The sequence below is a fragment of the Oncorhynchus kisutch genome, linkage group LG3, assembly GCF_002021735.2.
Source record: "Oncorhynchus kisutch isolate 150728-3 linkage group LG3, Okis_V2, whole genome shotgun sequence".
NCBI lineage: Eukaryota > Metazoa > Chordata > Actinopteri > Salmoniformes > Salmonidae > Oncorhynchus > Oncorhynchus kisutch.
This window is the reverse complement of record NC_034176.2, coordinates 7909721-7922206: the sequence shown is the minus strand read 5'-3', so window position 1 is coordinate 7922206 and position 12486 is coordinate 7909721. Positions and strand designations below refer to the sequence as shown.

Here is a 12486-nt window from a genome sequence, read left to right as displayed (position 1 = left end):
ACTTTCAACTCCCTCCAAAGATTTTCTCTGGGGTTGAGATCTGGAGACTGGCTAGGCCACTCCAGGACCTTGAAATGCTTCTTACGAAGCCACTCCTTCGTTGCCCGGGCGGTGTGTTTGGGATCATTGTCATGCTGAAAGACCCAGCCACGTTTCATCTTCAATGCTCTTGCTGATGGAAGGAGGTTTTCACTCAAAATCTCACGATACATGGCCCCATTCATTCTTTCCTTTACACGGATCAGTCGTTCTGGACCCTTTGCAGAAAAACAGCCCTAAAGCATGATGTTTCCACCCCCATGCTTCACAGTAGGTATGGTGTTCTTTGGATGCAACTCAGCATTCTTTGTCCTCCAAACACGACGAGTTGAGTTTTTACCAAAAAGTTATATTTTGGTTTCATCTGACATTCTCCCAATCTTCTTCTGGATCATCCAAATGCTCTCTAGCAAACTTCAGACGGGCCTGGACATGTACTGGCTTAAGCAGGGGGACACGTCTGGCACTGCAGGATTAGAGTCCCTGGCGGCATAGTGTGTTACTGATGGTAGGCTTTGTTACTTTGGTTCCAGCTCTCTGCAGGTCATTCACTAGGTCCCCCTGTGTGGTTCTGGGATTTTTGCTCACCGTTCTTGTGATCATTTTGAACCCACGGGGTGAGATCTTGCGTGGAGCCCCCAGGTCGAGGGAGATTATCAGTGGTCTTGTATGTCTTCCATTTCCTAATAATTGCTCCCACAGTTGATTTCTTCAAACCAAGCTGCTTACCTATTGCAGATTCAGTCTTCCCAGCCTGGTGCAGGTCTACATTTTTGTTTCTGGTGTCCTTTGACAGCTCTTTGGTCTTGGCCATAGTGGAGTTTGGAGTGTGACTGTTTTGGACAGGTGTCTTTTATACTGATAACAAGTTCAAACAGGTGCCATTAATACAGGTAACAAGGAGGACAGAAGAGCCTCTTAAAGAAGTTACAGGTCTGTGAGAACCAGAAATCTTGCTTGTTTGTAGGTGACCAAATACTTATTTTCCACCATAATTTGCAAATAAATTCATTAAAAACCCTACATTGTGATTTTCTGGATTTTTCCCCCTAATTTTGTCTGTCATAGTTGAAGTGTACCTATGATGAAAATTACAGGCCTCTCATCTTTTTAAGTGGGAGAACTTGCACAATTGGCGGCTGACTAAATACTTTTTTGCCCCACTGTGTGTGTGTGTGTATATATACACACACACACACGAGACACACACACACACACACACACACGAGACACACACACGAGACACACACACACACGAGACACACACACACACACGAGACACACACGAGACACACACACACACACACGAGACACACACACACACACACGAGACACACACACACACACACGAGACACACACACGAGACACACACACGAGACACACACACACAGCGTTTGAACTCACCTGCGTTGTGGATGTTGTGGATCTGGGCTGGGGGCTGTGCGCCGTTGTTGCCAAAGCCTCCGTTCTGCTCCAGCAGCTGCAGAGATTCATAGCCATCGTAAGCAGGCCTCAAACAGTAATCTGGCCTCAACAGACTCATGGGGGCGACCAAGCGCCAAAAACAAACAGTTGACAAGTGAAGAGAAGGACGAAAACAAGTCAGTCAGAGTCGTTAGATTCAGTCAGAACATTAGTGCATTTCCCCTGGACTAGAGTGGAGGTATCTCTGGGTGTGTCAGTGAGGGTCAAACCTTCACGAGTCCTGCCAGTCTTGGCTGTGCCTCCTCTCCGGAGGGGGTAAGCTCCTTAACCCACAGAGAAACCCCCGATTAACACAGATCATCCCAGCCTAAATCTGCACTCAGACACAGGGGAGCAGTTATGTCTACCCCTTACTACCACTACTAGAACTACTACCACTACTAGAACCACTACTACTACTACCACCACTACTAGAACCACTACTACTACAACTACAAGAACCACTACTACTACTAGAACCACTACTACTACTACTACTACTAGAACCACTACTACTACTAGAACCACTACTACTACTACAGCTAGAACCACTACTACTAGAACCACTACTACTACTACAGCTAGAACCACTACTACTAGAACCACTACTACTACCACTACAACTACTAGAACCACGACTACTACCACTACTACCACTACTAGAACCACTACTACCACTACTAGAACCACTACTACCACTACTAGAACCACTACTACTACTACTACCACCACTACTAGAACCACTACTACCACCACCACCACTACTTCTACCACCACTACTACTACTTCTACCGCCACTACTACCACCACCACTACTACTACTACTACCACTACTACTACCACCACCGCCACTACTACCACCACCACCACTACTACTACTACTACCACTACCACTACTACTACTACTACTTCTACCACCACTACTACTACTTCTACCACCACTACTACTACTTCTACCACCACTACCACTACTACTACCACCACTACCACTACTACTACTACTTCTACCACCACTACTACTACTTCTACCACCACTACTACCACCGCCACTACTACTAATACTACTACCACCACCGCCACTACTACTACTACTACTACTACTACTACCACCACTGGCACATTTACTACCACCGCCACTATCAATACTACTGCCACCACTACTACTACTGCCGCTACAACCACCGCCACTACTACTACTACCGCCACCACTACTACTCCCGGCACATTTACTACAACCGCCACTATCACTACTACTACCACCGCCACTACCACCACTACTACTGCCACTACTATTACTACTACCGCCACCACTGCTACTACCGCCACCACTGCTACTACCGCCACCACTGCTACTACCGCCACCACTGCTACTACCGCCACCACTGCTACTACCGCCACCACTGCTACTACCGCCGCCAGCACTACTACTAGTGCTAGTGCTACTACTAGTGCTGCTACTGCTGCTACTACTACTACTAGTGCTGCTACTGCTACTACTAATACTGCTACTACTACTAATACTACTACTACTGCTGCTACTACTACTGCTGCTGCTACTACTAATACTGCTGCTGCTACTACTAATACTGCTGCTGCTACTACTGCTACTGCTACTGCTACTACTAATACTGCTACTAATACTGCTGCTACTACTACTACTGCTACTAATACTGCTGCTACTACTAATACTGCTACTAATACTGCTGCTACTACTACTACTGCTACTAATACTGCTGCTGCTACTAATACTGCTACTAATACTGCTGCTACTACTACTACTGCTACTAATACTGCTGCTGCTACTACTAATACTGCTACTAATACTGCTGCTACTACTAATACTGCTACTAATACTGCTGCTACTACTACTACTGCTGCTACTAATACTGCTGCTGCTACTAATACTGCTACTAATACTGCTGCTACTACTACTACTGCTACTAATACTGCTGCTGCTACTACTACTACTACTACTACTACTACTGCTGCTACTAATACTGCTGCTGCTACTACTGCTACTAATACTGCTGCTGCTACTACTACTACTACTGCTGCTACTACTACTACTACTGCTGCTGCTACTACTACTACTACTGCTGCTACTACTGTTGCTGCTACTACTACTACTGCTGCTACTACTGTTGCTGCTGCTACTACTACTACTACTGTTGCTGCTGATATTACTACTACTGATGATACTACTACTACTACTACTACTACTGTTGCTGCTTATATTACTACTACTGCTGATACTACTACTGCTACTGTTGCTGCTGATATTACTACTACTACTACTACTACTGTTGCTGCTGATATTACTACTACTGCTGATACTACTACTACTACTGTTGCTGCTGATATTACTACTACTGCTGATACTACTACTGCTACTGTTGCTGCTGATATTACTACTACTGCTGATACTACTACTACTACTGTTGCTGCTGATATTACTACTACTGCTGATACTACTACTACTACTGTTGCTGCTGATATTACTACTACTGCTGATACTACTACTACTACTACGGTTGCTGCTGATATTACTACTACTGCTGATACTACTACTGTTGCTGCTGATATTACTACTACTGTTGCTGCTGATATTACTACTACTGCTGATACTACTACTGCTGCCACTACTACGACTGTTGCTTCTGATACTACTACTGCTGCTGATACTACTACTACTACTACTACTACTGCTGCTGCTGATACTACTACTACTGCTGCTGCTACTACTACTGCTGCTACTACTGCTACTGCTACTAATGTTGCTGCTGATACTACTGCTGCTACTACTGCTGATACTACTGCTGCTGCTACTACTGCTGCTGCTACTACTGCTGATACTACTACTGCTGATACTACTACTGCTGATACTACTACTGCTGCTGCTGATACTACTGCTGCTGCTGATACTACTGCTGCTGCTGATACTACTGCTGCTGCTGATACTACTGCTGCTGCTGATACTACTGCTGCTGCTGATACTACTGCTGCTGCTGATACTACTGCTGCTGCTGATACTACTGCTGCTGATACTACTGCTGCTGATACTACTGCTGCTGATACTACTGCTGCTGATACTACTGCTGCTGATACTACTGCTGCTGATACTACTGCTGCTGCTGCTCCTGAAGTCGGCGCTGCTCACCAACAGCAATAGATTAGCCTTATGACCGTGATGCTTTTACCACTATTAAACGATTAACCCCCATTTAGTTCCAAACAAGAGAGCCAATAGAAGTCCATCCCTGCCATGCCATTCATTCCAAGAAAAAAATGTTAACCTAACCCTTACACCACCCCCTATCAATTTCATAACATGCCAAGTCCCACAGTAGGCCAAGCATTGGGTTCCCACAACATGCCAAGTCCCACAGTAGGCCAAGCATACGGTTCCCACAACATGCCAAGTCTCACAGTAGGCCAAGTCCCACAGTAGGCCAAGTCCCACAGTAGGCCAAGTCCCACAGTAGGCCAACTATACGGTTCCCACAACATGCCAAGTCCCACAGTAGGCCAAGCATACGGTTCCCACAACATGCCAAGTCCCACAATAGGCCAAGTCCCACAGTAGGCCAACTATACGGTTCCCACAACATGCCAAGTCCCACAGTAGGCCAACTATACGGTTCCCACAACATGCCAAGTCCCACAGTAGGCCAACTATACGGTTCCCACAACATGCCAAGTCTCACAGTAGGCCAAGTCCCACAGTAGGCCAAGTCCCACAGTAGGCCAACTATACGGTTCCCACAACATGCCAAGTCCCACAGTAGGCCAAGCATACGGTTCCCACAACATGCCAAGTCCCACAATAGGCCAAGTCCCACAATAGGCCAAGTCCCAAAGTAGGCCAAGTATACAGTTCCCACAACATACCAGGTCCAACAGTAGGCCAAGCATACGGTTCCCACAACATGCCAAGTCCCACAGCAGGCCAAGTATTACTCTCCCTGTCCCTCCTTCCCCTTTGTCTTTCTTTCTCCCTCTCCTGTGTGTCGTTCTCTCTCCATCACGTGACATCACTTTCCATTAAGACTGAAACGCCTGTAGTGTGTGGATATGGCTGGGATGAGACACTCCTTTGTGACCGATGGTGGCGGGGGCAGGTGGAAGGGGTTGAGGCAGAAGCAGGGAGGGGAGCAGGCACTCTCTCAATAGCTCTTCAGAGAGTTGGTGGCACTACTGGAGAACTGACTCCCTTTGTACCCCAAGAACTGACTTGTTTGCCATAAAAGAGCTGGGGGGGAGGGGGGGGGCTACACAGTCCCAATTCAATTCCTACATAGCCCTTTGGTCCTAACTCATCAATGTTTGCAGTTGTTTAAGGTGGAAGCTTTAACAAAACACTGGTTAATCCAAACCTGGAGGGGTTAGGTCCGAGAACAAGGGGGAGGGAATCTCTAAACCTCAGTCACACAAGGAGGGAAAGGTGACCTGACTTATCGTGTGACCTTAAGCTGGGTATCCAACCAAGAATATATCCTCCTCTCTCAGAACAGAAGATAAGACACCCCACAACTACTCACCCCTCTCCAGAAACACTCTGATAGGGGCATTGTCCTAGCATTAGCCCTAACAGAGAAATAAGTAGGTCATTGTGTGAGCAACTAAACATATATATATATTTTTTTAACTGTCAACATGGGGTGTTTGGCTGACATCATTACACATCCTGTGACGTTCATTTGGTATTTGGTCGTAATAGTCTATGTCAAGAACCCTCATGCAAAAGGCTCTAGAAAGGAGTCATGAAGGAGTTGGGTTGCAATGCTAGTAAGGTCAGACAAGCAGAAGGGGTTCAGAGGTCAAGGGTCAGGGGGTTGAAGGTCAGTCGGTTACCTCTGTGATGGGAGACTTGGGGTTGACATTGCGCGCCGCAGCGATCTCCTGTAGTTGGTTGACCAGCTCCGTGATGGACAGCCTCTCCTCTGGGTTGATCTTCAGCATGGATCCTGAGAAGAGGAGAGGAATGGCCCAAACAGAACCTCTTAGCACATTTAAAAGCCCTTTTTACATCAGCAGTTGGTCACAAAGGGCTTAACAGATAACCAGCCTAAAACCCTAAGAGCAAGCAATGTAGTGGCAGAAGCCCAGTGGCTAGGAAAAAAACTATCGAAGGCCTGAACCTAGGAAGAAACCTAGAGAGGAACCAGGCTCCGAGGGGCAGCCAGAGGCAGGAACCCAGGAAGAAACATAGATAGGAACCAGGCTCCGAGGGGTGGCCAGAGGCAGGAACCCAGGAAGAAACCTAGAGAGGAACCAGGCTCCGAGGGGTGGCCAGAGGCAGGAACCCAGGAAGAAACCTAGAGAGGAACCAGGCTCCGAGGGGTGGCCAGTCCTCTTCTGGCAGATCTCACATCATAATCTCGTTTTGTTACACGTCCTTTAAACACTAGTCGTTCCTGCCCAAAACAGCAACTAGACCTAGATGGACTGCTGGGTACAGGGATTCTCTTCATTTTTAATGAGATATTCAACTATTCATTTATTTTTTACAACCACAGGCCGCATTTACTAAGACAACCACCCATTTCAGAGCCCCGATCTGATGAATGTATGGAGGTTCCTTACTGATGAGCTCGTGGTAAACAGTGTACTTGACGTCATTCTGGGGGATGGCGTACTTCCCGTTGACTATCTGCAGCTTAGCGCCTTCCTCGAAGGGGTGCTGCTTAAAACACAACAAGTAGAGGATACAACCCAATGCCTGGAGAAAGAGAGAGAGAGAGACACACACAGAGAGAGAGAAAAATGATCAACAGGCTATAGAGATGTGGTTAAAGGGACAATTAAAAAACCTCTTAAATTACCCCCTATTCCCTTTATAGTGCACTACTTTTGACCAGAGCACAAAGGGCTCACCGTAGCAGGTGATATAGCAACCAATATAGCAGCAAGCGAAACAACAACAATAAAAAATTATGTTGCTGTGACAAGACTTACCCAGATGTCCTGCTTCTCGTTAATGGGGAAGTTGGAGTACAGGTCAATCATCTCAGGTGTCCTGTAGGCCGGAGTAGTGTTTCTGGTGATCTGGGTACAGTGGAAGGTGACCAGAGAGGGTAACTTTAGTTTAGCTCACAGAACTAGAATGAGCAGAACGGGCCTCCCCATTTAAGTTAATGATGTCATAATGGGTCGTCTGGCAGCCATTTTGAGTGCACCCATGAGTTTACCTATTCGAGGTTCCAAGTCCTAGTCATTTTATGTCTAAGGTTTAGCTATTTTCCTCACATTCAAATACAGACAAACATCTAACCTTTTACTTTTCCCAGGAAAATGTGGGGATTAACAACCTGTTTCCAAGAAAATCTTATGCACGAGTGATTCTTCTAGCCAATAATTAACTTCCTGTATCCATGCTAGTTCCCTGTAGAGCACCATTAAACTGGAGGAAAATAGACTGGCGTTACAGGGTTTGAGGAAAGCCAGTGTTTTCCGATTTGATTAACCAACATTGGTGCAGGAACAAAGTATAATTTTGTGTAATTATATCAATAGGAGATGGTTTCCCAGACACTAATTAAGCCTAATTCTGGACTAAAAAGTATTTAAGGAAATGATCCATTAAAGTAGATTTATAGTCCAGGACTAGGCCTCCTCTCCCCTGTGGAGTCTTCTGCAGCGATAGTGAAAGGAGAACTAGAACATGGTCACAGGTTTCCTAAATCACCTCATCCTCAACCATGGACCTCTTCTGGGCCGACCAGCCGTAGTCAGGGTAGTGGGCTATTGTGGTGGAACTGCCAAAGTCACACAGCTTGATGGTGCCTTGGTGACTGATCAGCAAGTTCTCAATCTGGAGGAGGCAGACAAAAAAAAAGGACAGTGGCTCATTATGCGACTGTAGTTTGTGTGTAAAAAAAAATAATCTATATTTGTTCTGGGAAGGCGATGTCAGCACCATTTTCAGCAGATCAAATTCCTGTAAGAAGTATATGTATTTGGCGAATCAAGGTGATTCTGATAAACATCAATAAAGCAAGGACAAGAGGCTTGATTTTCGTGGTTTATGTTAACGCCACATTAGAAGCAGGGTGATTTATGTTAACGCCACATTAGAAGCAGGGTGATATATTTTTACGCCACATTAGAAGCAGGGTGATTTATGTTAACGCCACATTAGAAGCAGGGTGATTTATGTTAACGCCACATTAGAAGCAGGGTGATTTATGTTAACGCCACATTAGAAGCAGGGTGATTTATGTTAACGCCACATTAGAAGCAGGGTGATTTATGTTAACGCCACATTAGAAGCAGGGTGATTTATGTTAACGCCACATTAGAAGCAGGGTGATTTATGTTAACGCCACATTAGAAGCAGGGTGATTTATGTTAACGCCACATTAGAAGCAGGGTGATTTATGTTAACGCCACATTAGAAGCAGGGTGATTTATGTTAACGCCACATCAGAAGCAGGGTGATTTATGTTAACGCCACATTAGAAGCAGGGTGATTTATGTTAACGCCACATTAGAAGCAGGGTGATATATTTTAACGCCACATTAGAAGCAGGGTGGTTTATGTTAACGCCACATTAGAAGCAGGGTGATTTATGTTAACGCCACATTAGAAGCAGGGCGATTTATGTTAACGCCACATTAGAAGCAGGGCGATATATGTTAACGCCACATTAGAAGCAGGGTGATTTATGTTAACGCCACATTAGAAGCAGGGTGATATATTTTAACGCCACATTAGAAGCAGGGTGGTTTATGTTAACGCCACATTAGAAGCAGGGTGATTTATGTTAACGCCACATTAGAAGCAGGGTGATTTATGTTAACGCCACATTAGAAGCAGGGTGATTTATGTTAACGCCACATTAGAAGCAGGGTGATTTATGTTAACGCCACATTAGAAGCAGGGTGATTTATGTTAACGCCACATTAGAAGCAGGGTGATTTATGTTAACGCCACATTAGAAGCAGGGTGATTTATGTTAACGCCACATTAGAAGCAGGGTGATTTATGTTAACGCCACATCAGAAGCAGGGTGATTTATGTTAACGCCACATTAGAAGCAGGGTGGTTTATGTTAACGCCACATTAGAAGCAGGGTGCTTCTCAGTCTCACATCAGCAGGCCACATGAAAATATTGCAGCGAGGCAACGACGCTCCTCAGAACATTTGTCGACCCATTCACAAAACGCATAGCCTCTGGCAACCGAGAACCAGGTCAAACCATTCCAAAAACACTTAAAACAATCCCAGAGTCCGCTAGAAAGTCAGGAAACAGAGCGTGATGGGCCAGGCGAGGGGTGGAGGGGTTCCAGGGAACACAGACGTCTACATCAGCACTCTGTAGCTACAGCAAGCACATCACCAGGGTGTTTGGTCACTGATCTACATCAGCACTCTGTAGCTACAGCAAGCACATCACCAGGGTGTTTGGTCACTGATCTACATCAGCACTCTGTAGCTACAGCAAGCACATCACCAGGGTGTTTGGTCACTGATCTACATCAGCACTCTGTAGCTACAGCAAGCACATCACCAGGGTGTTTGGTCACTGATCTACATCAGCACTCTGTAGCTACAGCAACACATCACCAGGGTGTTTGGTCACTGATCTACATCAGCACTCTGTAGCTACAGCAAGCACATCACCAGGGTGTTTGGTCACTGATCTACATCAGCACTCTGTAGCTACAGCAAGCACATCACCAGGGTGTTTGGTCACTGATCTACATCAGCACTCTGTAGCTACAGCAAGCACATCACCAGGGTGTTTGGTCACTGATCTACATCAGGACTCTGTAGCTACAGCAAGCACATCACCAGGGTGTTTGGTCACTGATCTACATCAGCACTCTGTAGCTACAGCAACACATCACCAGGGTGTTTGGTCACTGATCTACATCAGCACTCTGTAGCTACAGCAAGCACATCACCAGGGTGTTTGGTCACTGATCTACATCAGCACTCTGTAGCTACAGCAAGCACATCACCAGGGTGTTTGGTCACTGATCTACATCAGCACTCTGTAGCTACAGCAACACATCACCAGGGTGTTTGGTCACTGATCTACATCAGCACTCTGTAGCTACAGCAACACATCACCAGGGTGTTTGGTCACTGATCTACATCAGCACTCTGTAGCTACAGCAAGCACATCACCAGGGTGTTTGGTCACTGATCTACATCAGCACTCTGTAGCTACAGCAACACATCACCAGGGTGTTTGGTCACTGATCTACATCAGCACTCTGTAGCTACAGCAAGCACATCACCAGGGTGTTTGGTCACTGATCTACATCAGCACTCTGTAGCTACAGCAAGCACATCACCAGGGTGTTTGGTCACTGATCTACATCAGCACTCTGTAGCTACAGCAAGCACATCACCAGGGTGTTTGGTCACTGATCTACATCAGCACTCTGTAGCTACAGCAAGCACATCACCAGGGTGTTTGGTCACTGATCTACATCAGCACTCTGTAGCTACAGCAAGCACATCACCAGGGTGTTTGGTCACTGATCTACATCAGCACTCTGTAGCTACAGCAACACATCACCAGGGTGTTTGGTCACTGATCTACATCAGCACTCTGTAGCTACAGCAAGCACATCACCAGGGTGTTTGGTCACTGATCTACATCAGCACTCTGTAGCTACAGCAAGCACATCACCAGGGTGTTTGGTCACTGATCTACATCAGCACTCTGTAGCTACAGCAAGCACATCACCAGGGTGTTTGGTCACTGATCTACATCAGCACTCTGTAGCTACAGCAAGCACATCACCAGGGTGTTTGGTCACTGATCTACATCAGCACTCTGTAGCTACAGCAAGCACATCACCAGGGTGTTTGGTCACTGATCTACATCAGCACTCTGTAGCTACAGCAAACACATCACCAGGGTGTTTGGTCACTGATCTACATCAGCACTCTGTAGCTACAGCAAGCACATCACCAGGGTGTTTGGTCACTGATCTACATCAGCACTCTGTAGCTACAGCAAGCACATCACCAGGGTGTTTGGTCACTGATCTACATCAGCACTCTGTAGCTACAGCAAGCACATCACCAGGGTGTTTGGTCACTGATCTACATCAGCACTCTGTAGCTACAGCAAGCACATCACCAGGGTGTTTGGTCACTGATCTACATCAGCACTCTGTAGCTACAGCAAACACATCACCAGGGTGTTTGGTCACTGATCTACATCAGCACTCTGTAGCTACAGCAAGCACATCACCAGGGTGTTTGGTCACTGATCTACATCAGCACTCTGTAGCTACAGCAAGCACATCACCAGGGTGTTTGGTCACTGATCTACATCAGCACTCTGTAGCTACAGCAAACACATCACCAGGGTGTTTGGTCACTGATCTACATCAGCACTCTGTAGCTACAGCAAGCACATCACCAGGGTGTTTGGTCACTGATCTACATCAGCACTCTGTAGCTACAGCAAGCACATCACCAGGGTGTTTGGTCACTGATCTACATCAGCACTCTGTAGCTACAGCAAGCACATCACCAGGGTGTTTGGTCACTGATCTACATCAGCACTCTGTAGCTACAGCAAGCACATCACCAGGGTGTTTGGTCACTGATCTACATCAGCACTCTGTAGCTACAGCAAGCACATCACCAGGGTGTTTGGTCACTGATCTACATCAGCACTCTGTAGCTACAGCAAGCACATCACCAGGGTGTTTGGTCACTGATCTACATCAGCACTCTGTAGCTACAGCAAGCACATCACCAGGGTGTTTGGTCACTGATCTACATCAGCACTCTGTAGCTACAGCAAGCACATCACCAGGGTGTTTGGTCACTGATCTACATCAGCACTCTGTAGCTACAGCAAGCACATCACCAGGGTGTTTGGTCACTGATCTACATCAGCACTCTGTAGCTACAGCAAGCACATCACCAGGGTGTTTGGTCACTGATCTACATCAGCACTCTGTAGCTACAGCAAGCACATCACCAGGGTGTTTGGTCACTGATCTACAT

The 12486-nt window shown here is 46.4% G+C and overlaps 1 protein-coding gene across 2 annotated transcripts in view; it reads right to left on the bottom strand.

Annotated features, from left to right (window-relative positions):
- gak (cyclin G associated kinase) overlaps nt 1-12486 on the bottom strand; it is a 45672-nt gene that overhangs the window by 20676 nt on the left and 12510 nt on the right. For both annotated transcript variants that reach the window (XM_031817040.1, XM_031817039.1), the window contains exons 6-10: nt 8190-8315; nt 7460-7549; nt 7088-7223; nt 6356-6468; nt 1445-1520 (exon numbers count right to left, since the gene is read on the bottom strand). In XM_031817040.1, coding sequence (XP_031672900.1) covers nt 1445-1520; nt 6356-6468; nt 7088-7223; nt 7460-7549; nt 8190-8315 — 541 coding nt within the window. The remainder of the gene's footprint in view (nt 1-1444; nt 1521-6355; nt 6469-7087; nt 7224-7459; nt 7550-8189; nt 8316-12486) is intronic.